At 39.4% G+C, this 26,864-nt stretch overlaps 2 protein-coding genes across 9 annotated transcripts in view; one reads left to right on the top strand and one right to left on the bottom strand.

The window, feature by feature from the left end:
* The first annotated feature begins 162 nt into the window (after positions 1-162).
* On the top strand, positions 163-8,732 carry LOC133552402 (protein Wnt-8-like). Its single transcript, XM_061899604.1, has 6 exons — positions 163-343; positions 427-460; positions 551-680; positions 798-923; positions 4,112-4,254; positions 8,073-8,732. Exons 1-6 carry the CDS (start codon positions 282-284, stop codon positions 8,622-8,624), a joined length of 1,047 nt encoding a protein of 348 aa, XP_061755588.1. The 5' UTR covers positions 163-281; the 3' UTR covers positions 8,625-8,732.
* Positions 8,733-17,589: 8,857 nt separating this feature from the next.
* syce3 (synaptonemal complex central element protein 3) overlaps positions 17,590-26,864 on the bottom strand; it is an 89,357-nt gene continuing 80,082 nt past the window's right edge. For all 8 annotated transcript variants that reach the window (XR_009806942.1, XR_009806944.1, XR_009806943.1 and 5 more), the window contains 3 exons: positions 22,477-22,582; positions 21,670-21,803; positions 17,590-17,955 (listed from right to left, as the gene is read on the bottom strand). The gene's annotated coding sequence lies outside the window, so the exon portion shown is untranslated. The remainder of the gene's footprint in view (positions 17,956-21,669; positions 21,804-22,476; positions 22,583-26,864) is intronic.

A 26,864-nucleotide genomic window follows, 5' to 3' on the forward strand; every position in this document is an offset into this window, starting at 1 on the left:
AACTGTTTAATATTGTATTTTGTACTTAATAAATATTTTTATATCATATAAAAGAAGTCATTCCGTCTGGTTTGTCTAGCCACGCTTGTATATTGGTGTCAGGGGGAAAATAAAGCATGGCCTTTGAAGTGCGCATATAGGCGTTTCCTAAAGCCGTTATCCAATCAGCTTTGAGCCGCTTGGGGGGATAATAAGACACAAGCCCCCCGTTTGTTCCTCCTGTAAATAAAAGGCTCACGTTGCAGAAGACGGACCCATATTAGGTTGGCAATTCTTCCACAATGCTGCATCTACTGTGGCTGCTGCTGCCGATATTATGCCGAGTTGATGCAGGTCATGCTTGGTAAGTCCCTTTTTTTTTTTTTTTTTTTTTTTGTTCAGTGGTTGGTTTCTGCGTGGTGATTAGAACTAATGTTGTCTCTCTAGGATTGCAAGCAACTTTCTCATGACGGGTTCCAAGGTAAATGAGAAATGAATGCATGCATTTTTTTTTTAAATAAAAGTGTTGCAGCATGTTGAAAGTTCAAAATGAATGTTGGCGTGCATGCAGGCGTATCTCACCTACGCCGGGAGCGTGCAGGTGGGCACGCAGCGTGGCCTGGACGAGTGCAAGCAGCAGTTTATGTGGGAGAGGTGGAACTGCTCTGACAGCGCCGTCCAGCTTAGAGGACTCAGGCATGGTAGGTGACATGCGTTTTCCTAAAAAATAATTAAAAAAAAATACTACAACAAAACATTGCTTTGAGTGTTAGTTTGATTAACAGTATAGGCTGTGATGAATTTCCTTTTGTTTGCAGCCACCAGAGAGACCTCTTTTGTATATGCCATCAGTGCAGCAGGAGTCATGTACACCCTGACCAGGAACTGTAGCATGGGGGACCTGGATAACTGTGGATGTGATGTCTCAAGAAATGGCCAAATCGGTATGGTATGGTATGAAATGAGATGTGTGGGGAAAATCACAAGAGTACTTCATCTCTACAGAACTGTTTCATGAGGGGTTCCCTCAATCATCAGATTTTAAAATCTGCAATTGTAATTGTTTTCTGAAGACGCTTTTATTTCCTCTACGCTGGTTTCATTTCTTCCTTTTTTAATCATCATAAGCTGAACAAACAACTTTTAACTTTTTTATCATCAGGAGATTTTAAAATCTCCTGATGATTGAGGGAAACCCTCATGAAACAGTTCTGTAGAGATGAAGTAGTCTTGTGATTTTTCCCACACATACATATTGCGCTCTACCACAGTATCGAGTACTATTCTCTGGATAGTCCAATCAAGACATATATATATATATATATATATATATATATATATATTAGAGCTGCGCGGATAGGCAATTATATAATCCGCAACCGCATCACTAAAGTCGTCATCCACCCGCCACCCACCCGAATTAACATTTCATCAAACCCACACCCGCCCGTTGTTATATATCTAATATAGACGATGCAAGGCATTAGTGAGGTTAGAAAGTGTAACTCCATCCAAATAGCACAGACACAATGGCTTTCTTGAACTGATTTATTTGAAGGCTTACTTTCTCTTCAAATTTACTGTAATAAATAAAGCTCGTTACAAACGTGAAAATAATAACATGCACAACATGTGGATCAAACATTTTACCAAGTAAAATACCAACAAATGACAAATACCTCGTTGGCCATACCCGGAAGTAGCTTCCTTACATCCGTCGACAGACCCAACGAGACACTTCAAAATAAAAGTATGCCCACATACTGTTTCAAAGAGTGCTGCTCGTTTTTCGTATGTGGGAAACAACATTTAACTATTTATAAATGGTTGATTTCTATAGGCTAGTAAGGTAAAGTGTTGTACCTGACAAGTTTGGGCTACCTTGCTTCTGCAGCCTTCATCAGAGGTGTCACGTGATGTTAGCGTGACGTCGTCTGTGACGTGTTATATGAATTGTACCATCAAGTGTTGTCAGGTATAACACTTTACCTACTAGCCTATATAAATCAACCCTTTATAAATACACATCAGTAGGCTAAACGAACCTCTTCAACATAACATTGAACTATGTATAATGTAGCGGCTGGCTACGGGGTTTTAGCCAATGACTTTGGCTGGGGGGCGGGACTTCCGGGAGAGACAGGGAAGTGACAGTTCGAGTTGTCCCGGGAAAAGCGTTAGAGACATGAGAGCTGTTGTGTGGTTGTATTACATCTTGTGCAATAAAGACAAGACAAACGAAGACGTTTTATGAGCCTACATTCCTGGGATTATTACAATATATGTTTCCGAATTGGTTCAACTGCCACCCGCCCGAATCTATTTAAAATCTATTTTTTCGTCATGTCACCCGCCCGACCCGCGGATACTCTGCGGTTGTGACCGCAAACCGCGCATCTCTAATATATATATATACGGTATATATATATATACGGTATATATATATATATATATATATATATACTGTGTATATATATATATATATATATATATATATATATTTTCAATCCCAGGCTCGGGATCTTTCCGTGTGGAGTTTGCAATGCGTGGGTTCCCTCCGGGTATTCCGGCTCCCTCGCACTTATAAAGACATGCACCTAGGGATAGGTTGATTGGCAACACTAAATTGGCCCAAGTGTGTGAATGTGAGTGTGAATGTTGTCTGTCTATCTGTGTTGGCCCTGCGATGAGGTGGCGACTTGTCCAGGGTGTACACCACCTTCCGCCTGATTGTAGCAGAGATAGGCACCAGCGACCCCAAAGGGAAAAAGCAGTAGAAAATGGATGGATGGATGGATACATATACATATATATACATATATATATATATATATATATATATATAGGCATACACATGTGTGTGTATGTTTATGTATGTGCGAATATGTATGTGTGTGTATATATATATATATAGATATATAGGGATAATTTATGATATATTTGTGTATACATATATACACACATATGTATATATGTATATATATGTGTATATATAAATATATACACACATGCATATATTTGTGTGTTTATATACATATATATACACACACACACACACACACATATACATATATATATATATATATATATATATATATATATATATATATATATGTATATATATATATGTTTGTATATATATACACGTACATACACACATGTACACATGCACACACACATTAATATTTACACATATACAAACCCCAAAACCAGTGAAACTGGCATGTTGTGTAAATCATAAATAAAAACAAAATACAAAGATTTGCAAATCCTTTTCAACCTATATTCAATTGAATAGACTGCAAAGACCAGATACTTAACATTCGAACTGGAAAACGTTATTTTTTTCAAATATAAGCTCATTTGGAATTTGATGCCCGCATAATGTTTCAAAGAAGCTGGCACAAGTGGCAAGAAAGTTGAGGAATGCTCATCAAACAGGTGAACAGGCTAATTGGGATCAGGTGAATGCAAGGATTCCATGAAATGCTCCGTCATTCACAAACAAGGATGGGGCGAGGGTCACCCCTTTGGAAACAAATGCGTGAGCAATGCGTCAAAGAGTACTAAAACAACATTTCTCAACGAGCTATTGCAAGGAATTTAGGAATTGCATCATATATATATATATATATATTCCTCTAAATTCCAAAGACATGCACCTGGGGATAGGTTGATTGGCAACTTTAAAATTGTCCCTTGTGTGTGAATGTGAGTGTGAATGTTGTCCGTCTATCTGTGTTGGCCCTGTGATGAGGTAGCGACTTGTCCAGGGTGTACACCGCCTTCCGCCAGATTGTAGCTGACATAGGCACCAGCGCCCCCCGTGACCTCAAGGGGAATAAGCGGTAGAAAATGGATGGGATGGAGATAGATATATATATATACATATATATATATATATATATATATATAAAATACATTGGTCCTAGTGTGTGAATGTGAGTTTCAATGTTGTTTGTCTCACTGTTGGCCCTGTGATGAGGTGGCAAGTTGTCCAGGATGCAGCTGGGATAGGCTCCAGCCCTCAAGAATCCGTGAAGGACAACGGGCAGAAAATAGATAGATGGATGGAGATATAAAAGAAAAATGTAGATGTTCACCGTTGTCAAATGATCATTTGTGCGTGCAGGTGGACAAGGCTGGCTCTGGGGTGGCTGCAGTGATAATGTGGACTTTGGGGAGAGGATTTCCAAACAGTACGTGGATGCACAAGAGACTGGTCAGGACTCCAGAGCTGCTGTCAACCTGCACAACAATGAAGTCGGACGTCAAGTAAGCCTCCTAATTAACACTGTATGGCAGGGCTATTAATCTGGTGGTCCGGGGGTCAAAAATCTGGCCCGGGAATAACATCGTATACAGTTAAAAATTTGGGCGACAAACATTTTTGCAGTAAATTTCTAAAATCACCAGAGTTCTCCTATTGTGTAGAGGAACTTAGACGAATGTAAACACATTGGCAGATCATTGCATTTTCATTTTAACCTTGCTGGCAGACACTAAGGTCCGCAATGTAACGTTGTCCCAATACCGATGTATTTAGATACTTTTCTAAATAAAAGGTATCACAAAAATGGCAATATTTATTTCAACAACATATCTTATGGTACACTGAACATACGTTTCTTATTGCAATCAAAGAACGATTTTGGCATTAAACAAGATAGCATACATAACATACCAGACAACTGAGGTGTTACTCTAGGCGCCCACTCCTATTTAGCAGTTACTCTTTTTTTTTTTTCTTAATGTGTTCCTGTTGCTCCTTTACTTCAGGCGCGGTCAATTTTTTGTTGGACTTCTTTAGTTAAAGGCCTACTGAAATGAGATTTTCTTATTTAAACGGGGATAGCAGGTCCATTGTATGTGTCATACTTGATCATTTCGCGATATTGCCATATTTTTGCTGAAATGATTTAGTAGAGAACATCTACGAAAAAGTTTGCAACTTTTGGTGCTGATAAAAAAAAGCCTTGCCTTTACCGGAAGTCGCAGATGATGACGTCACAAGGGTGATGGCTCCTCACGTCCGCACATTGTTTATAATGGGAGCCTCCAGCAGCAAAAGCTATTTGGACCGAGAAAACAACAATTTCCCCATTAATTTGAGCGAGGGTGAAAGATTTGTGGATGATGATATTGATAGCGAAGGACTAGAAAAAAAAAAGAAAAAAAAGGTGATTGCATTGGGACGGATTCAGATGTTTTTAGACACATTTACTAGGATAATTCTGGGAAATCCCTTATCTTTCTATTGTGTTGCTAGTGTTTTAGTGGGATTAAATAGTACCTGATAGTCGGAGGGGTGTGTCCATGGGTGACTTGATGCCAGTCTCTGAGGGAAGTTGACGGCAGCTGCATGGACGGCGCAAGCTCAGCTGATCGCCGGTAAAAGGCGACTTTTTACCACAATTTTCTCACCGAAACCTGCCGGTTGAAAAGTGGTCGGGAACCATGTTCGCTTGACCGCTCTGATCCATGGTAAAGCTTCACCTCCGGGAATTTTAAACAAGGAATCACATTGTGTTTGTGTGGCTAAAGGCTAAATATTCCAAGCCCATTCTTTCTACTTTGACATCTCTATTATTAATTGAACAAATTGCAAAAGATTCAGCAACACAGATGTCCAGAATACTGTTTAATTGCGCGATGAAAAAGACGACTTTTAGCCGCAAATGGTGCTGCGCTAGTATGTCCTCTACAGTCTGTGACGTCACGCGCACGCGTCATCATTCCGCGACGTTTTCAACAAGAAATTCCGCGGTAAATTTAATATTGTAATTTAGTTAACTAAACCGGCCATATTGGCAGACTGCGTGGTCGGTAGTAGTGGGTTTCAGTAGGCCTTTAAAGTAGTTGTGTTCCTCAAGGTTCCATTTTAGGTTCTCTCTAAGACCCTGTCTATATTAATTACAAATAATTATTTAGCCTAACCCCCGTTTCGGCCACACTAAACCATCGTTTTAAGGTTCCCCTTTTTGGATAATTTTTTACACGGTTAAGAGCACTGTCTATTTTTTGAATCTCCGGCTCTTAGCTTTGTATGGACTCATTGATCGTTTACAAACTGAGTTTGGAGAGGAAGGGACGCCAGAAAGATCGCGCCACAACCATCTGCGTAACAGAAGCTTGCGGAAATCCTAAATTAATACCTTAAAAGAAGAAAACGTTCGATTGTAGCAATTTCGGATACAACTCATCTCAGATGGCAACATAGCAATGTTGGGTGACGGTTTAGGATAGGGCCTGGAAGAACGGCAGCCTGGTAAGATATGTTTGTCAACGAGTGTTGTGCCACAGGTACGGCAAGAGAACTGTCAAATGTCCAGGTCAACTGGGATTCCACTTAGCAAAAAACTTTGTCCATTTATTGAAGGGGAGACAACGAGAATGCGGCTCCCGTGGATGAGGGAAAACAGTGAATACATTTAGACTGCCAAAGCAGACTAATACGAGGTATTGTCCGCGATGTATGTCAAGCGATTACTTAAAGCAGGGGTCGGGAACCTTTTTGGCTGAGAGAGCCATGAAAGCCAAATATTTCAAAATGTATTTCCATGAGAGCCATATAATATTTTTTAACACTGAATACAACTAAATGCGTGCATTTTTAAGTAAGACCAACATTTTTAGCGTATAATAAGTCTCTTACTCTTTTTAATAAAATGTTTATTCTAAAGCTAACCAATAATAAATATAATACTTCTTACCAATAATGCGACATCTTGAACAGGTGCGATAGAAAACGAATGGTTGCATGAGAATGTTTTATAATTTGAACGTTATTTTTAACACTGTGATTACCAGCGGAATTATTCATTACTTATCGTGTTAAGCAATGTCAGCTAAGATTTATCTGAGAGCCAGATGCAGTCATCAAAAGAGCCACATCTGGCTCTAGAGCCATAGGTTCCCTACCCCTGACTTAAAGTCTAGTTTTGTACTACATAACTAATGTGAAACCATGAAGTGGTTGCGGCCGTCAAGTACGACTGCTAATTTCAAGCCTACAAGCACAGTGTCCTTACCGTCATCAATCAATCACTCAATGTTTATTTATACAGCCCTAAATCACAAATGTCTCAAAGGACTGCACAAACGACCACGACAACGACAACCCCGGAAGAACCCACATAAGGGCAAGGAAAACTCACACCCAGTGGGACGCCAGTGACAATGATGACTATGGGAAACCTTGGAGAGGACCTCAAATGTGGGCAACCCCCCCTCTAGAGGACTGAAAGCAATGGATGTCGAGCGGGTCTAACATGATACTGTGAAAGTTCAATCCATAGAGGCTCCAACACAGCCGCGAGAGTTCAGATATCTAAATCCCTAGATTGATTGTTGTGAAATGTTATTCATCACATTGTTTACTTTCACACGTCCATAAAAGCTATGATTGATTGTGTGAACTTTTTTTTACAGCAGTTTTCTTAAAAACACCAGAGTGCTATCATAGAGATGATCTTTGACTAGCTTTTTTTGTAGAAGCTCTTTAAAAAGCAGCGGAGCTCCCCTTTAACTGACAAAATAAAAAGACCAAAATTAAATGTCTCTTGAACATACAAAACAAGAATAGTAATTAGGATTCCTGCTGGCTCCGCTGTGAACGGGACTCTCGCTGCTGTGTTGGATCCGCTTTGGACTGGACTCTCGCGGCTGTGTTGGATCCATTATGGATTGAACTTTCACAGTATCATGTTAGACCCCCTCGACATCCATTGCTTTCCTCCTCTCCAAGGTTCTCATAGTCATCATTGTCACCGACGTCCCACTGGGTGTGAGTTTTCCTTGCCCTTATGTGGGCCTACCGAGGATGTCGTAGTGGTTTGTGCAGCCCTTTGAGACACTAGTGACTTAGGGCTATATAAGTAAACATTGATTGATTGATTGATTGATTGATTGATTGATTGATTGATTGAAGTCCAGTCCTCCGGTCTCTAGCTTTCTGGAAATGTGGCCACCAAAATAAATTAGTTGAATAGCCCTGCTGTATAGATCGGTGATATTGCAGGCGTAATGTTGTAAGAGAAAGGGCGTTGGATTCATTTAAATCCAAATAAATGTCATTGTTGATGTCTCCATAGGCGGTGAAGGCCACCATGAAGCGCATCTGCAGATGTCACGGCATGTCTGAGAGCTGCAGCGTTCAGACCTGCTGGACGCAGCAGTCCGACTTCAGAGAAATCGGCGATTATCTAAAGGTTAAGCACGGCCAGGCCCAAAAACTGGACATCGACAAGAAGCGCAAAAGGGCCGGCAACAGCGCGGACAGCCGTGGGGCCATTGTGGACGCTTTCGGCAGCATCGCCCAGAGTGAACTCATCTACCTCGAGGACTCCCCCAATTACTGCAAGAGAAACGCCACTCTGGGGTTGTACGGCACGGAGGGCCGCGAGTGCGTGCAGCACGGAGAGGGCCTCACCCAGTGGGAGAGAAGGAGCTGCCGCCGACTTTGCCACGAATGCGGCCTGAGGGTGGAAGAGAAGCGCACTGAGGTGGTGAGCAGTTGCAACTGTAAGTTTCACTGGTGCTGCAAGGTGAACTGTGATGACTGCTCTCAGGTCATAGTGAAGCACATCTGCGCCAGGAGGGAAGGGACTGACGGCCTCAGACGCAGATATCGGGGCCCCAAATAAGACACATATTTGCGTGACAATCTTCCTAAAAAGGGCCCAAATCTGAATGTACATCATGTTTGCACTTTTTTATGTTTTATGTTGTACATGTATTTAAATCAATGTGTGTCGTGAGACTTGAATAAAAGTTAAACAAACAACGCTTCTTTATCTTTCATTTCAAACGGTTAAACGAAAATAGTTTAACTTGGGGAAGAAGTGGATCTACGACAGACCACAAGGCAAGCCATGCCCATTAGAATTAGAATGGGGTAAATACACTTAACAGAGGATTACAGGGATAACATGGTGCAGATGACACCTATCAAGATGTTGATCCGGCATGACTTTGATGTCAACGCGTATTGAATTAATTCTCAGGCTTTAAAAGACAAATTAGAGAAGTATTTCCACTACTAGAAGTCAGCCGTTTGTCCTGATAATCTGGGAGGACACCCAGCTCAGGCTTGGTCACATTCAGATGATGCTAATGCAGCACACAATACATCAAAGCTGGAAGACAAGAGGGGGGAGACTTTGACAGCCTGCTACATTTCTGCTACTTTCTCTACAGTACATGACGCATGTCCTGAAGATACTCCCATTGTCCACATCGAATCTTATTTGATCTTATTTTGTTCTTCAAATGCAGTTAAATGAAAGGTCTGTGCTGATTGTCTCTTCCATAACGTATTAACACAAAAACTTTCCTCTCAGCTGGACGTGTCATAAATCTGCCACGGTCTCAGTTTAATGAGATAGCCTGGATATTTCTCTCATCAGGGGGTCTGGGCTTAAAGGAGAGGGGGAAGCAGTTTTTTTTTTTAATTTTCCAACACTACGTTTGGGGCAAGAAAGAAACAGACTATACAAAAAATAGGCTTCAGTTTCAGATGATGACAGAAAGGACCCAAGAAGAAAAAAAGCAGCAGATAGTGACTCTGAAGACAAGAAAGTCTTTATCCCCTGAACACACCTTCCAATCCCCTTTTCCCATATGTCTGTTTGCTCCTGGGGATGTCCTGTATTTCCCAGGCTCTCCTGCTGTGCACTAATGAAGGCTTTGCCCCATGGAGGTCTTCCTCAATCCACTCCTTATCTCCACCAGTTATAGATGATTGCTTCCATATTGGCCCCATAAACGAATTGTCTGACCTGATGTGTTCTTCTCTACATAAAGGATGTCAAAACAAAGTATTTTTCAAGATGTCATTGTTTGCTCGAAACGTTCCCAACACTTTCTCTTTTATCATACATCTTTCCATGTTGACTTTACAGTGGCAAGATCCTGTCTTTCACCAGGGGCACGTCTCCAAATCAGAACATTAGAGTAAAACCCGTGCAGAGGGCTGGGGGGGGATCTTCCACTAAGACCCCCCAGGAGGACTCATGTATTCACCCAGACATGCCTGAGGGTCAGGGGGGTGGATCACACCGTGATTGATCATCCCCTATCCCTGTCGCCCGCCTCTATCACCTACGTGTGAGTTGAGGACTTGCTGTGCTGGGTGGCAAGATTGGATTCAACAAATGACAGTGAATAAAATTATATAAACCAAATTAAAAAAACATAATATTAACAGTGGATCTCAGTAACTTTTTTTAAAAGCCCATAGCCTCAATAAAGGTTATTACTGTATGATACATACCAGTTTAAAAGGTGAACATTATCACAATTTCAAAAGGGTTAAAAACAATAAAAATCAGATCCCAGTGGCATGTTGTATTTTTTGAAATTTTTTTCAAAATTTTACCGGTCTCCGAATAGCCCTAAAAAAAGCTTTAAAGTGCTTGATTTTCGCTAATTGCGATGCCACTATCCATTTCCCTGTGACGTCATACAGTGCTGCCAATGTAAACAAACAATGGCGAATACCTGATTGATTGATTGATACTTTTATTAGTAGTTTGCACAGTACAGTACATATTCCGTACAATTGACCACTAAATGGTAACACCCGAATAAGTTTTTCAACTTGTTTAAGTCGGGGTCCACGTTAATCAATTCATGGTAAGATACCACAGCAAGATATAGCGACATTAGCTCGGATTCAGACTCGGATTTCAGCGACTTAAGCGATTCAACAGATTAGGCATGTATTGAAACGGATGGTTGGAGTATGAAAGTATTGAAGAAGAAACTGAAGCTATTGAGCGAATAGCTATTGACGCTATTCATAGCCATAGCATGGCCGAATAGCTGCGTTAGCATCGCCGGTAAAATGTGCGGACCAAACGATCAGGACTTTCGCATCTTGTGACACTGGAGCAACTTAAATCCGTCGATTGGTAAGTGTTTTTTTCGCATTAAATGAGGGTGGAAGGAAACGTAATATAGTTGCAAATGCATCTGCAGGTTATCCATACATCTCTGTGCCATGTCTGCTTTTGCACCGCCGGTAAATAGCATGTTAGCATCGATTAGCTGGCAGTCAACAGCAACAAAACTCACCTTTGTGATTTCTGTGACTTTATCGTTACAAATGCATCTGCAGGTTATCGATACATCTCTGTGCCATGTCTGCTTTAGCACCGCCGGTAAAGGGCATGTTAGCGTCGATTAGCATAGCATGTTAGCATCGATTAACTGGCAGTCACGCCGTGAACAAATATGTCTGATTAGCACATAAGTCCACATCAACAAAACTCACTTTTGTGATTTTGTTGACTTTATCATTGCAAATGCATCTGCAGGTTATCCAAACATCTCTGTGCCATGTCTGTCATCGCCGGTAAAATGTGGAGCCACTTTGGTACATTCAATGGGGGTCTGGCGGCAGACACTTTCGCATCTTCGGGCCAGTGGTGCAACTTGAATCCCTCCCTGTTAGTGTTGTTACACCCTCCGACAACACACCGACGAGGCATGATGTCTCCAGGGTTCCAAAAAATAGTCGAAAAAACGAAAAATAACAGAGCTGAGACCCAATGTTTACAATGGGTTGAAAATGAAAATGGCGGCTGTATTACCTCGGCGACGTCAGATTCTGACGTCATCCCCTCCAGAGCGATAAACAGAAAGGCGTTTAATTCGCCAAAATTCACCCATTTAGAGTTCGGAAATCGGTTAAAAATATATATGGTCTTTTTTTCTGCAACATCAAGGTATATATTGACGCTTGCATAGGTCTGGTGATAATGTTCCCCTTTAAGCGTTTCTTGGTACAACACATTTTCAAAGAGTGTTAAACATGTGTCTTGCATAATTCTACGGGGATATGGGAGCTTTTTGTGTCATACATCATAATCACTGACATTATATCGTTAAATGATTCATTAGGTATCATTAACACTTATAACATGTTCATTGATTTACTGATAGGGTTCTATAACCTCTTTTCTTCTGAAAGCAACTTTTAAAAAAATGTTTGCAACATTTTTTTAACGGGCGCGGTCGTCACCTTGTGAAATTGCTGGCATAACGAGCAGAGGAGCATGTTCGGCAACACACAATCACAGAGGGCTTACAGGAAGACACTGTATGTAAACAGAAGAGAGTGGGGACACATTTTGACTTGAAAACTAACAATGAAGTTTAGCTAGAATAACACTGAAATGCTGCTCAGCAAGACACGGCGAGCTAGCTAGCGGCTAGAGTCCATCCCCCAAACACTGAGATTGAAATCCTTTAACCAAAAAAAAAAAACCACAAACAACACATTTACAATGTATATATGTACCTCAAGTAGAAAGTTGAAAGTGCATATGAAAGCGACACAATCATTACAAACAAAGTAATGTAGCAGAAACAAAATAATACTATAAATAAATAGAAATAAATGAAGATGGCACCCTTTTGACATTAGATGTAACTGAACTTTATGTTCATTCAGATACAAATAGTGTTCATATATGAGGTCTAGTCTTACACATTGGACTGCACAATTATGGGCAAAATAATTAGATTAGTCTCATCAATATTGAAATCACGGTTATTAATCATGATTATTCATTACGTTTGGTAAAACAGTGTTGGGGTTTGAACGCGATGCCATCATGTAATTTGTAATAGCTAATAAAAATACTCTAGATCTGGGGTGTCAAACTCAAATACAGAGTGGGCCAAAATTTAAAACTGAACAAAGCCGCGGGCCAAGGTTGAACAAATTAACCTTTTAATAGGGACCCAACCAAGTTTTGCATTGAACATTGAACAAGCAAGGCTTATATACAGTAACTTTATAGTGACATGCAAAATCGAGTTTCAAATAATAATCATAATAATTAAAAAATATTAATGACATATAAAATAAAATTTAAATACAAATGTAATGCCTCTTTTCTATTTGCAGTTTTCTGAGGTAAATATCAAAATATATTGTAGCGTCCCGAATTAGTTAGTGCTGCAAGGGGTTCTGGGTATTTGTTCTGTTGTGTTTATGTTATGTTACAGTGCAGATGTTCTCCCGAAATGTGTTTGTCATTCTTGTTTGGTGTGATTTCACAGTGTGGCACATTTTTGTAACAGTGTTAAAGTTGTTTATACGGCCACCCTCAGTGTGACCTGTATGGCTGTTGACCAAGTATGGCTTGCATTCACTTTTGTGTGTAATAATAATTATGCCAGTGGGCCTGCACGCTGTTTGTATGGAGGAAATGCGGACGTGACGACAGGTTGTAGAGAACGCTAAAGGCAGTGCCTTTAAGGCACGCCCTCAATATTGTTGTCCGGGTGAAAATCGGAAGAATGCTTGCTTGCCCCGGGAGATTTTCGGGAGGGGCACTGAACTTCGGGAGGATTGTTAAGTGTGAGAAATTGCGATGTTACAGCCAGGGGCGCCGAAAAGGGGGGGTAAAGGAGACGGATACTAGGGGCCCATGATGGAGGGGGGCCCAGAGGGGCCCCTAATGATGATGAAATTATATGAAATTATGTGTTGGGGGCCCTGTAAAAATTATTTTCATGGGGCCCAAAATCCCTAGCGGCGCCCCTGGTTACAGCGGCACCGCTGCTGTGTAATAACGGCGGGCCAGCTGTAATGTTAATTTGATATTGCCTCAAGAGCCAAATTAAATTACACAGCGGGCCAGGGTTTGACACCCATGCTCTAGATCAGTGGTCCCCAACCATCATGCTCTAGATCAGTGGTCCCCAACCATCATGCTCTAGATCAGTGGTCCCCAACCATCATGCTCTAGATCAGTGGTCCCCAACCATCATGCTCTAGATCAGTGGTCCCCAACCATCATGCTCTAGATCAGTGGTCCCCACCGATTGCAACCGGGCCGCAGAAGATTTTTTTTATAAAAAAAAAAAAAATAAATAAAAAATAGTTATTTTTTTTTATTTTTATGAAATCAACATAAAAAACACAATATACACTTACAAATAGTGCACCAACCACAAAAAACTCCCTTTTTCATGACAAAAACGTCCCTTTTTCATGACAAAGAAGAAGAAAAAAAAAAGGACCCCCCCCCCCCGGGCCGCGGGACAAATTATTAAGCGTTACAAAAAGGTTGGGGACCACTGCTCTAGATGGACGTTATCTGTAAATTTAAAGACAAATATTTGTGTTTTTGTTCATTAATAGTATCAGCTTGCCAGCTTTTTATAGATGATACTTTATCTTTATTTTTACATTTTCATAAGGAGAGTTATTTTTTAAGTTATATACATACATTTACATGTACTAATGCTAGTACATGTGCATGCTGTATCTGGACAGACCAATTGAGAGTTTGAACAGCAATCTGGCATGTAGGTATTAATTATACACCATAAAACATTTTTAAAAAAATGCTACGTCACATGAATGGTTGTTAAAGTAAGTACTCTGTGGAATGGAAAAAACAAGTAATGTAAAAAAAAAGTTTACTTTTTGATATTAAAATAAAACACAAAGCAGTTGGTCTAATCAAGTTAAAGTCAAATAAACAACCTTTGTTATTTAACAACAACCATGTACTTCAGTGCAACAGTTTGGCCAACAAAAATAAACAAGAGAGAAACCACTCATATCTAATATACAATCTTTGTGCCTCACCGCCAACTCAGCCAGCGTTCAATTCAATGAAGTGATAAAACATGTTAGCTAGTATAGATGTTATTGGGACACTGACAATCTTAGCAGTTAAAATAAAGGATGAGTGACCAACCCAGTAAACACACTACAGACTTTATAAACAAGTTGTGGCAACGTCCCAGACACATCACCTGCTACATGGTAACTGTCAGTCCCAGTAGCTGACGGAAGGACGCTATTTGCACGTTCAAAATAAAACTGCAGCATCAAATATTTTTCTCCTCGAACAGCATTGCGCTCTTTATCGCACACAGACTCCACAGAAGTAGAAGCGTTTAAAGTGAAAACTGTTAGCTCGGACGGAACATTTTTAAAGCAAAGTCGTAAAGTCGCCGCCACGTTTTGTGAACTGAATGGCTCTAGTGCGCATGCGCAGGGGTAGATAAACTACGATCAAAGTATTGGATAGAACGTCGAAATGTGTAAATAAAGTTGTACTTTATATAGGGAAAAATGGGGATACAGACGGTACAAAACAATCCTTATATCTTATCTGTCATTCATTCATCACCCATAGGCCCGTAACGCTCAATCTCATCAACCACAATGCACCTGCTCCCGCTCATTTTTTACATCCGGTTTGCCGCAATGCATTGTGGAACATGCAGTATTTTAGTTAACCCTTTGTTAGGCTATACAATAGAAAACAAATCAATCCTGTGTAAGTGTTTCTCAAATAATCAATATCAAATAAATGTATAAATCAAATCGATTCACTTTTAACTCTTTTTAGCTGTAGATAATAATAGATCTATTTAACAGCAATTAAATCTAGCATGCAAATTATGAATGATCATCACACATAAAACTATATAACCCATAAGTTACAACAGCAGGCACTGCGGCGCTTCAGCATTCAGGAAGTAAGCAGTGTTGCCTAAAATGCATTAATAAATGACGGTTTTTCGTTAATTAAAAATTCAAACAGTATTAATAACCGTCTGGAATTTTACCGCGGTTCATCATTATACTGTTACATCCCTAACATAAAATATAAATATACACATATATATATATGTACTATATATTAGGGGTGTGGGAAAAAATCGATTCGAATATGTTGTGCGATTCAGAATCGATTCTCATTTTTTTTAAATCGATATTGATTTTTTTGTATTTTTATGTTTTTTAATCAATCCAACAAAACACTACACAGCAATACCATAACAATGCAATCCAATTCCAAAACCATATCTGACCCAGCAACACTCAGAACTGCAATAAACAGAGCAATTGAGAAGACACAAACACGACACAGAACAAACCAAAAGTAGTGAAACAAAAATGAATATTATCAACAACAGTATCAATATTAGTTATAACTTCAGCATAACAGTGATTAAAAATTCCTCATTGACATTATCATTAGACATTTATATATATATGAAAAAAAAGAACAATAGTGTCACAGTGGCTTACACTTGCATCGCATCTCATAAACTTGACAACACACTGTGTCCAATGTTTTCACAAAGATAAAATAAGTCATATTTTCGGTTCGTTTAATAGTTCAAACAAATTTACATTATTGCAATCAGTTGATAAAACATTTTCCTTTACATTTATAAAAGCTTTTTTTAAAAAAAATCAACTACTCTGCTTGCATGTCAGCAGACTGGGGTAGATCCTGCTGAAATCCTATGTATTGAATGAATACAGAATCATTTTGAATCGGAATAATATCGTTTTTGAATCAAGAATCGAATCAAATCGAAAAAAATGGATAAATTATCGAATCGTGACCCCAGGAATTGATATTGAATCGAATTGTGGGACACCCAAAGATTCACACTGGGCTGTGAATCTTTGGGTGTCCCACGATTCGATTCAATATATATATAAATAAATAAATAAATAAATGGGTTGTAGTCGCATAGCGCTTTTCTACCATCAAGGTACTCAAAACGCTTTGACACTACTTCCACATTTACCCATTCACACACACATTCACACACTGATGGAGGGAGCTGCCATGCAAGGCGCTAACCAGCACCCATCAGGAGCAAGGGTGAAGTGTCTAGCTCAGGACAAAACGCACGTGACGAGGTTGGTACTATGTGGGGAATGAACCAGGGACCCTCGGGTTGCGCACGGCCACTCTTCCACTGCGCCACGCCGTGTATATATATATATATATATATATATATATATATATGTATGTATACATATATATATATATAAAAATATACATATATAATTATATTTATGTACACACATATATGTATATATATATACATACATATATATGTACATATACATATATATTCTTATATATATGTGTATATATATACATATGTACACATATACATGTGCACATACATATACATATATATACCTATACACACATATGTATATACATATACATATATGTACATATACACATACATATATTTACATATATATGTACACATATATATATGTATATATACACATACGTATAAATACATATACATACACACACACCTATATATGTATTTATATATACAGTATATATACATACATACACATATATATATATACATACATACTTATATATACATATACATATATACATATATTTATATATATATATATATTTATATATATATATATATATATATATATATATACATACACACATTTTATATATATATATGTATATATAAAATGTATATATGATGGATGGATATATTTATTTATAAATAATAAATAAATATATCCATCCATCCATCTTCTACTGCTTTTCCCTCTTGGGGTCGCAGGGGTGCTGGAGCCTGTCTCAGTTATTAATTTAAAATTAACTTTGATCTAACCTACTTGATGATCATCAGAAAAACCCATTTGGCGATCATGACCACCTGCCATAAATTACCTTCAGTTACCCAAGTGACATACCCTGTTGAAACAAAGTCAAATATACAGCTGCTACACTATCCAGCGTAATATTGCATTGCTTAACAGCATTTCAAACAACTACAACATTAGGGAAATATATTATTTTATTGCAATTTGCATTTCATGCAGTTTTTATGTTAGGCTGTAGTCTACTGCATATGTGCACTACTAGGTAAACGTTAGAGTAATTGTTCACCGTCTGGAAATAAATATAGACTTCATTTAAATCAAATTCCCAAGAATTGGTTTAACTACAAGCACGTTCAGAAACTGAGCAGCAGATGGTGCTATTGTCAAGGCAATGCCGTGTACCTTATCAATTTGTTAAGTTTATTTATGTAGGTCCTTTTACTGGTCTTAGTTGTACTGTGGTTTCAAACTTGGGCTCCCAGCTGGTGTGGAGATGCCGCTCTTAAAGAAGTAAATAAGGTCCTCTCACATCATGCTTAAATCTGTGGAGCATAAAAAAAAGAAAACTTTAATACTGTATAAACAAGCAGGCAATGTTTGTGTGCATGAGGCTTCTCAATTTGGTCACAGCTCTCAGGTGAAGAAAATAATTACATTTCATTGACTGCACCAACCAGAACTTTATTGTGCAAATAAAAGTATTTGTACCAACTAGGGCTGTCAAAATTAACACATAAAATCGTGATAAATCACAAAAAGATAATCATGTACACACTTAGATTATTCATGCAGTTTATTTTGACGGTACAAGCTCTTTTACCTTTACCGCATAACATTCAGTGATTAAATCAATGCAAACGTCAGTCACAAAATGAATGAGTGGACTAACTTGTGTGCTCGCTGGCAAATTTCATACCAAAATACAGCCTGAAAATTTTTTAGATAAAACTATTACTGAGTTTTGTGCAAATAAATGACATGCACTCAAGCAAAAATATAAACGTTCCTGGATGACAGTCTGACAATAATATAGGACATGTAAATTAAATAAGGCTCGTTTCTTAAGCAAATGTTAATCATGCAAGCAAGCAAACACTTGTGATTTAGCTGAATTTCCCCCAGGGATCAATAAAGTACTTACTTTTCAATTTTATTCTATTAATCCAAATTCCGTAATGTGGTTAACATATCTTCCGGACTATAAGGCGCACTTAAAATCATTTCCCCCCCCAAACTCGACAATGCGCCTAATAGCCCGGTGCGCCTAATTTACATAATTATTCTGGTTTTGAACACCAACCTCGAAGCAATTTAATTTGGTACATGGTGTAATGATAACTACGACCAGTAGATGGTAGTCAAACATAAGAGATAGTGGTAAGAGGTATAATGACAATATCACCCAAGTAAACAACACCATTTTTTACCGCTTGTCCGGGTCGCATGGGTTGCTGGAGCCTATCTCAGCTGCATTCGGGCGGAAAGCGGGGTACACCCTGGACAAGTCGTCACCTCATAATATGTTCCATTGAAAATATAGAACATTAAACACAACGCTCAAAAACATATCAAAATGTGATAGTAAGACTTCGGTAAGCTATAAAGCCGCTCAGCTTGGTGGATTTTCGGCTCATTAAACATACAATTAATTATTATAGTGTGTGTATAAGGTAAGACATTATCTGCCATTTTGTTTCGCGATATTATGCAAAAGCAACTTTTCTTAACTTTTGTATTTTTATTGACAGATATTTTTGTTAGTAGATTGCACAGTACAGTATATATTCCGTACAATTGACCACTAAATGGTAACACCCGAATAAGTTCTTCAACTTGTTTAAGTCGAGGTCCATCCATCCATCCATCATCTTCCGCTTATCCGAGGTCGGGTCGCGGGGGCAACAGCCTAAGCAGGGAAACCCAGACTTCCCTCTCCCCAGCCACTTCGTCTAGCTCTTCCCGGGGGATCCCGAGGCGTTCCCAGGCCAGCCGGGAGACATAGTCTTCCCAACGTGTCCTGGGTCTTCCCCGTGGCCTCCTACCGGTTGGACGTGCCCTAAACACCTCCCTAGGGAGGCGTTCGGGTGGCATCCTGACCAGATGCCCGAACCACCTCATCTGGCTCCTCTCGATGTGAAGGAGCAGCGGCTTTACTTTGAGTCCCTCCCGGATGGCAGAGCTTCTCACCCTATCTCTAAGGGAGAGCCCCGCCACACGGCGGAGGAAACTCATTTCGGCCGCTTGTAACCGTGATCTTATCCTTTCGGTCATGACCCAAAGCTCATGACCATAGGTGAGGATGGGAACGTAGATCGACCGGTAAATTGAGAGCTTTGCCTTCCGGCTCAGCTCCTTCTTCACCACAACGGATCGGTACAACGTCCGCATTACTGAAGACGCCGCACCGATCCGCCTGTCGATCTCACGATCCACTCTTCCCTCACTCGTGAACAAGACTCCTAGGTACTTGAACTCCTCCACTTGGGGCAGGGTCTCCTCCCCAACCTGGAGATGGCATTCCACCCCTTTCCGTGCGAGAACCATGGACTCGGACTTGGAGGTGCTGATTCTCATTCCGGTCGCTTCACACTCGGCTGCGAACCGATCCAGCGAGAGCTGAAGATCCCGGTCAGATGAAGCCATCAGGATCACATCATCTGCAAAAAGCAGAGACCTAGTCCTGCGGTTACCAAACCGGAACCCCTCAATGCCTTGACTGCGCCTAGAAATTCTGTCCATAAAAGTTATGAACAGAATCGGTGACAAAGGACAGCCTTGGCGGAGTCCAACCCTCACTGGAAATGTCCAGTCGAGGTCCACGTAAATCGATTCATGGTACAAATATCTACTATCAGCATAATAAAGTCATCATACAAGTTAATCAACAGAGTATATACATTGAATTATTTACAATCCGGGGGTTGGGGTGGCTAGGTTAGGTTGCTATCAGCATATTTCAGTCATCATACAAGTTTATCATCTGAGAAATGGACATTGTAACAGTGTAGGTCTCACTTCGTAGGAAATGTACAGCAAGCAGTGAACATAGTAGGCTCAGAAAGCATAAGAACTAGTATATACATTTGATTATTTACAATCCGGGAAGGTGGGATGTGGTGGGGGGAGGGGGTTAGGCAAGGGTTGTAGCTGCCTGGAGGTGTTCTTTTAGTGTGGTTTTGAAGGAATATAGAGATGCACTTTCTTTAATACCTGTTGGGAGTGCATTCCATATTGATGTGGCATAGAAGGAGAATGAGTTAAGACCTTTGTTAGGAGAATGAGAATGGTACCTGCTGATCTGTATTTGGGATCTTCATAAATCCTGAAAAATTGCGCGCATCCACCTTTGTAGTCCGTACCGACAACATGGTCGATAGAGAAAAAGAAAAAGCCTATCTTCTTGTTATGGGGCATTCATCCTCCACTGTTGCCATTTTCCAATATAAAGTAGTGTAAAGTCCTTACTTATATCTATCAGTAAACTCGCCATGAAAGCGCTAAAACATACCTGTGTAGTGAGTTTATATTATTCACCCAAGACGGTTTGTCACGGGACACATTTCCAGCCTTGTTGTTCTTTACGGATGAGGATATTCTGCGCCTTTATTGATTTAAGTAAAGTCTGAATTTCCTTAAAACAGTTGGCTCCATCTTTTGACACTTCTTCCACTCCCATCCTTGCACGCTACATCGCTACGACAAAGATGACAGGGAGAAGACGCTGCAGAAGGTGAGCCACATGAATAAGACCGCCCACAAAACGGCGCATCCGGAAGAGACTATCACAAAGGGGCTTGAAGATGATCTGTAAAACATAATCTATATAACATTTTGACCAATTAACTACCATTTCATGTTATGTAGACCACAAGGTAGTTTTTTCATTTTAGAAAAAAACTAAAAAATGGCTCCTTTAATGCGCCCTTTAATCCGGTATTCCTTTTATGTGAAAATAGATTGAAAATAGACCATTCATCGGCAGTGCGCCTTATAATACGGTGCGCACTATGATTCAGAAAATACGATAATCTGATTAACAAAAATTTGACAGTTCTTGTATCAACACCAACTATCAAGTATGTAATGTGTGTTTCCATTTTCAAATGTGTGTGTACGAAGTGAGTGACTTGTCCACATCAAAAAGCTTATGAATATATCCCTAGAGATATTTTTTTGTCATTCTGGTAACTCGAATCACTCACAAAAAAACAGTAGCTCAATTTTTGGCATGTATAATTGTTTGTCAACTTTATTACCTTGGATTTTCATTCATCAGTTCCAGGTGAAGCTTGCGGCAGCTGATTCGGTGCCTCCTGGACTTTCAGGTGTCCCAGCTTGTCAGGGTGGCCGACAGAAACGATCAGATCACACAGCTTAAGCTGTATTTGCACTGCAGGGGGAGGGGAAAAAAAGAAATGCCTGGGTGTCCGCAGATGGCAGCAAACAACATAAATGTTGCACGTGTAGAGCTGAATGCATGTTATAAAACAATACTGTTGTAATATAAAACACTTATCAGGCATAATCTATGTCATACATGATTCCTGGAATGTTTTACTTATTTTAAGTGCGATGCAGTTTAGTTGGAGTGTACATCTCAGTAACTTCAATTGTGATTTAATCATTGATGAATTAATACCTCTCTTAATGTTAGGAATAGAACAAACTTCGGTTTGAGCTTTTCATGTCAAAATACATGTTTACTTCTGGTAAGCTTTATTTTTATGGCTTGAACTGTCCCCTTTGGCAGAGAACAAGTCACATCTAGTTTGAGTGATAGCCATGTCAGTAATCCTTCAGTTACTTTTATGCCACGAGCGGGGTACAATCTGACAGGCGTCATGTACAACAATGTAAGCAAGACGCCACTGACACCTCTAAATGTGTGGCTAACTTGCATAGCGGTTGGACTTGCTGTAATCCACGTGCGGCTATCGCATTGCAGATCGAGGGCAAACAGTTGAATGTGTGCTTTGCATAGTTGGAAATTGATCATCAATGTCACCTTACAACTTATTGATCCTTACTGACATTTTGGAAGTAAAGAAAAACAAACCACACACATGCTAGTTGATCCATGCAATCAGACAGTAAGTCCAGCTCTTTTAGGATGTATTCCAGATCAACGCAGGTGTTTGAGGAAGATTGCTCCAGTTTTCTGTTATCCATCTGGAAAACAATAACAAAACAATTACTTAAACAGCAGTGACTCACTCCATGTTAAGATTGTTTAATGCAGTGTTTTTCAACCACTGTACCGCGGCACACTAGTGTGCCGTGAGGTACAGTTTGGTGTGCTGTGGAACAGTGGTTCGCAAATGGGGGTACGCATACACCTGGGGGTACTTGAAGGTATGCTAAGGGGCACGTGAGATTTTTTTTAAATATTCTAAAAATAGCAACATTTATAAAATCCTTTATAAACATATTTATTCAATAATACTTCAACAAAATATGAATTAAAGTTCATAAACCGTGAAAAGCAAATGCAACAATACAATATTCAGTGTTGACAGCTATATTTTTTGTGGACATGTTCCATAAATATTGATGTTAAATATTTCTTTTTTTGTGAAGAAATGTTTAGAATTAAGTTCATGAATCCAGATGGATCTCTATTACAATCCCCAAAGAGGGCACTTTAAGTTGATGATTACGTCTATGTGTAGAAATCTTTATTTATAATTGAATCACTTGTTTATTTTTCAACAAGTTTTTAGTTATTTTTATATCTTTTTTCCAAATAGTTCAAGAAAGACCACTACAAATGAGCAATATTTTGCACTGTTATACAATTTAATAAATCAGAAACTGATGACATAGTGCTGTATTTTACTTCTTTATCTCTTTTTTTTTCAGCCAAAAATGCTTTGCTCTGATTAGGGGGTACTTGAATTAAAAAAATGTTCACAGGGGGTACATCACTGAAAAAAGGTTTAGAACTACTGCTGTGGGAGATTATCTACTTTCACCTATTTGGGTTAAAAATATTTTTTGATAACCAGTAATTATAGTCCGCAAATGATGAGTTGTATTTAAATGTCGGTGCTGTCTCGAGCTCAGTATTTAAATGTTGGTGCTGTCTCGAGCTCGGCAGAGTAACAGAGTAATACTCTTCCATATCAGTAGGTGGCCGCCGGTGGCTAATTTCTTTGTGGATGTTGGAAACAGCGGGAGGCAGTGTGCAGGTAAAGTTAAAGTTAAGTTTAAATACCAATGATTGTCACACACTAGGTGTGGTGAAATTTGTTCTCTGCATTTGACCCATCCCCTTGATCACCCCCTAGGAAGTGAGGGGAGCAGTGGGTAGCAGCGGTGCCGCGCCAGGGGACCATTTATGGTGATTTAACACCAAATTCCAACCCTTTATGCTGAGTACTAAGTAGGGAGGCAATGGGTCCCATTTTTTATAGTCTTGAACTCCCAACCTACCGATCTCAGGGCAGACACTCTAACCCAGGGGCCTCAATTTCAATTTACCCGGGGGCCACAGGATGCAGAAACTGGGTGAGGCTGGGCTGCGAGAAAATATTTCTTAAAAAATCTAACATGCACTTTTTAATGAATTCACCTTCCATGAATGGCTTTCCCGCCCTAGCAACATATTAGCCAACCCTCAGGATTTTTCCGGGAGACTCCTGAATTTCAGTGCACCTCCCAACAATCTACCGGTGCAACCCTTCTACCGAATTTTTCCCAATTTTCACCCGGCCGACATTATTAATGGCTGCCGTGACTGCATTGCCTTTAATGTCCTCTAAAACAGTGGTTCTCAACCTTTTTTCAGTGATATACCCCCTGTGAACATTTTTATAATTCAAGTACCCCCTAATCAGAGCAAAGCATTATTGGTTGGAAAAAAAGAGATAAAGAAGTAAAATACAGCACTATGTCATCAGTTTCTGATTTATTAAATTGTATAACAGTGCAAAATATTGCTAATTTGTAGTGGTGTTTCTTGAACTATTTGGGAAAAAAGATATAAAAATACCCCAAAAAATTGTTGAAAAATAAACAAGTGATTCAATTATAAATTAAGATTTCTACACATAGAAGTAATCATCAACTTAAAGTTCCCTCTTTGGGGATTGCAATAGAGATCCATCTGGATCCATCAACTTAATTGTAAACATTTCTTCACAAAAAAAGAAATCTTTAACATCAATATTGATGTAACATGTCCATAAAAAGTCTAGCTGTCAACACTGAATGTTGGATTGTTGTATTATTTCTTCACAGTTTATGAACTTACATTCATATTTTGTTGAAGTGTTATCCAACAAATATATTTATTAAGTATTTATGATTGACTGGTTTCTTTAAGATAGGATTGATAAATCTCACTTATCCCTTGGCATACCTTCACATAACGTATCATCAATAAGAGAACTGCTGCTTTACAACTTATCATCGCACACATAACACAACTAAAGTGACAGCTCTAAATCATATTGTGCGACACTTGTGCAGAACAACGTTAGTGGCTGGAAGACGTAGTTACTCAACAGCCATACAGGTCACACTAAAGTGGCCGTATAAAGGACTTTAACACTGTTACAAATATGCGCCACACTTTGAACCCACACCAAACAAGAATGACAACCACATTTTGGGAGAACATCCGCACCCTAACACAACTTAAACACAAGAAAACAAATTCCCAAAACACCTTGCAGTCCTAACTCTCCCGGGCTACAATATACACAACCTCAACCGACCCAAGTAGGAAGGGTGGGTCGTGGGGGATTGGTCGTAGCGTGGAAGTGTGTATTGTAGCCTGGAAGAGTTAGGGCTGAATGGGATTCTGGGTATTTTTTCTGTTGGGTTTATGTCGTATTATGGTGCGGATGTTCTCCTGTAATGTGTTTGTCATTCTTGTATGGTGTGGGTTCACAGTCTGGCACATATTTGTAACAGTGTTAAAGTTTTTTTTACGGCCAACCTGTGACCTGTGTAGCTGTTGAACAAATATGTCTTGCAACATCGCACATGTGTACTGCTCAGCCAAATGTAACAATCAAATAGGCTTGCATGCTGTCATGTTCAGGATTCAGAGGCCCTTAAGAACAGTGCAATTGCGGCACTCCCTGAGTGTTGTTGATTGGGTGAAATTTGGCATGGGTTTCCAGAGAATGGATAACCTGATATTAAGGGGACTCCCGTGAAATTTGGATACGTTGGGAAGTATGACGCTGTCAAGTTTCGTTCATATTAAAATTGCGGGCTGCACAACATTGAATTGTCATATTAAAGTGCGGGCCGCAAAATAACGTCTCGAGGGCCGCATGTTTGAGACCCCTGCTCTAACCACTAGGCGACTGAGTAGGTACGAGGTACTAAAAAAAGGTGTCTAATGCTTAAACCAAATATTAAAAAAAAGTGAGTGCCCCTAAGAGAAGGCATTGAAGCTTTGGGAGGGTTATGCAGAACAAAACTAAAACTGAACTGGCTACAAAATAAACAAAAACAGAATCCTGGACGACAGGGAAGACTTACTGTGGAGCAAAGACGGTGTCCACAATGTACATCCGGACATGACATGACAATCAACAATGTCCCCACAAGGAAGGATAAAAACAACTGAAATATTCTTGATTGCTAAAACAAAGTAGATGCGGGAAATATCGCTCAAAGGAAATTGCGACAGGAAAATACCAAAAAAAGAGAAAAAGCCACCAAAATAACAGCACAAGACAAGAACTAAAACACTACACACAGGAAAACAGCAAAAAACTCAAAATAAGTCACGGTGTTGTTGTAAGCATCTCACCAATCTCCCGCACTTTGCAAAGTATACGTCATTTCCATTGTGCGCAAGCAATTTGCATATCGCAAGACGAGATTTTGTGGATGGTTTAGTCAGTAACCCTACATTATTGTATTTTATAAATAGTAAACCAAGTTGTGGTAGTAGTTTAGTCGTGGTTGTACACTGTATAGTGGTTAGTTAGGGTTGGACTGATTTGAGAGCAATACTCAGTTATATTGTCCCGACTACAAATTAATAGATTTACATAAGTATTTAATAAATCATTTTGACACCAAAAACATGTATTTGCGCCCATTGATTTGCAAAATGTGCACCACACATTATTCAAATATATAGCTGGAAGCAATTTGAAAAAAGATTGCGCATTATACAAATGTGCAAAAGAGGGTTGCGAATTTTGCAAATTGCTCACATTGGTGTTGTGCCTACAACAGCATGATGTAACAGGTCGTGACAGTACACCTACTTTGAGACAAGAACTATATCGATGTATGCTTGGTTATGGTTTAAAGTCATATCCAACAATTGCGACAACTTTTTACTGTCAACTGTGTTTCGTTTTTTTAAAGATTTCTGCTTGTAGTGTGCCTCTGGATTTTTCAAAAAGGTTGAAAAACTCTGGTTTAATGAATAACAAAAAAAATAAGGAGTCATTAACGTTGTATCGGACGTTGTATCGAT

This window comes from Nerophis ophidion, linkage group LG05 (genome assembly GCF_033978795.1).
Source record: "Nerophis ophidion isolate RoL-2023_Sa linkage group LG05, RoL_Noph_v1.0, whole genome shotgun sequence".
Taxonomy (NCBI): Eukaryota; Metazoa; Chordata; class Actinopteri; order Syngnathiformes; family Syngnathidae; genus Nerophis; species Nerophis ophidion.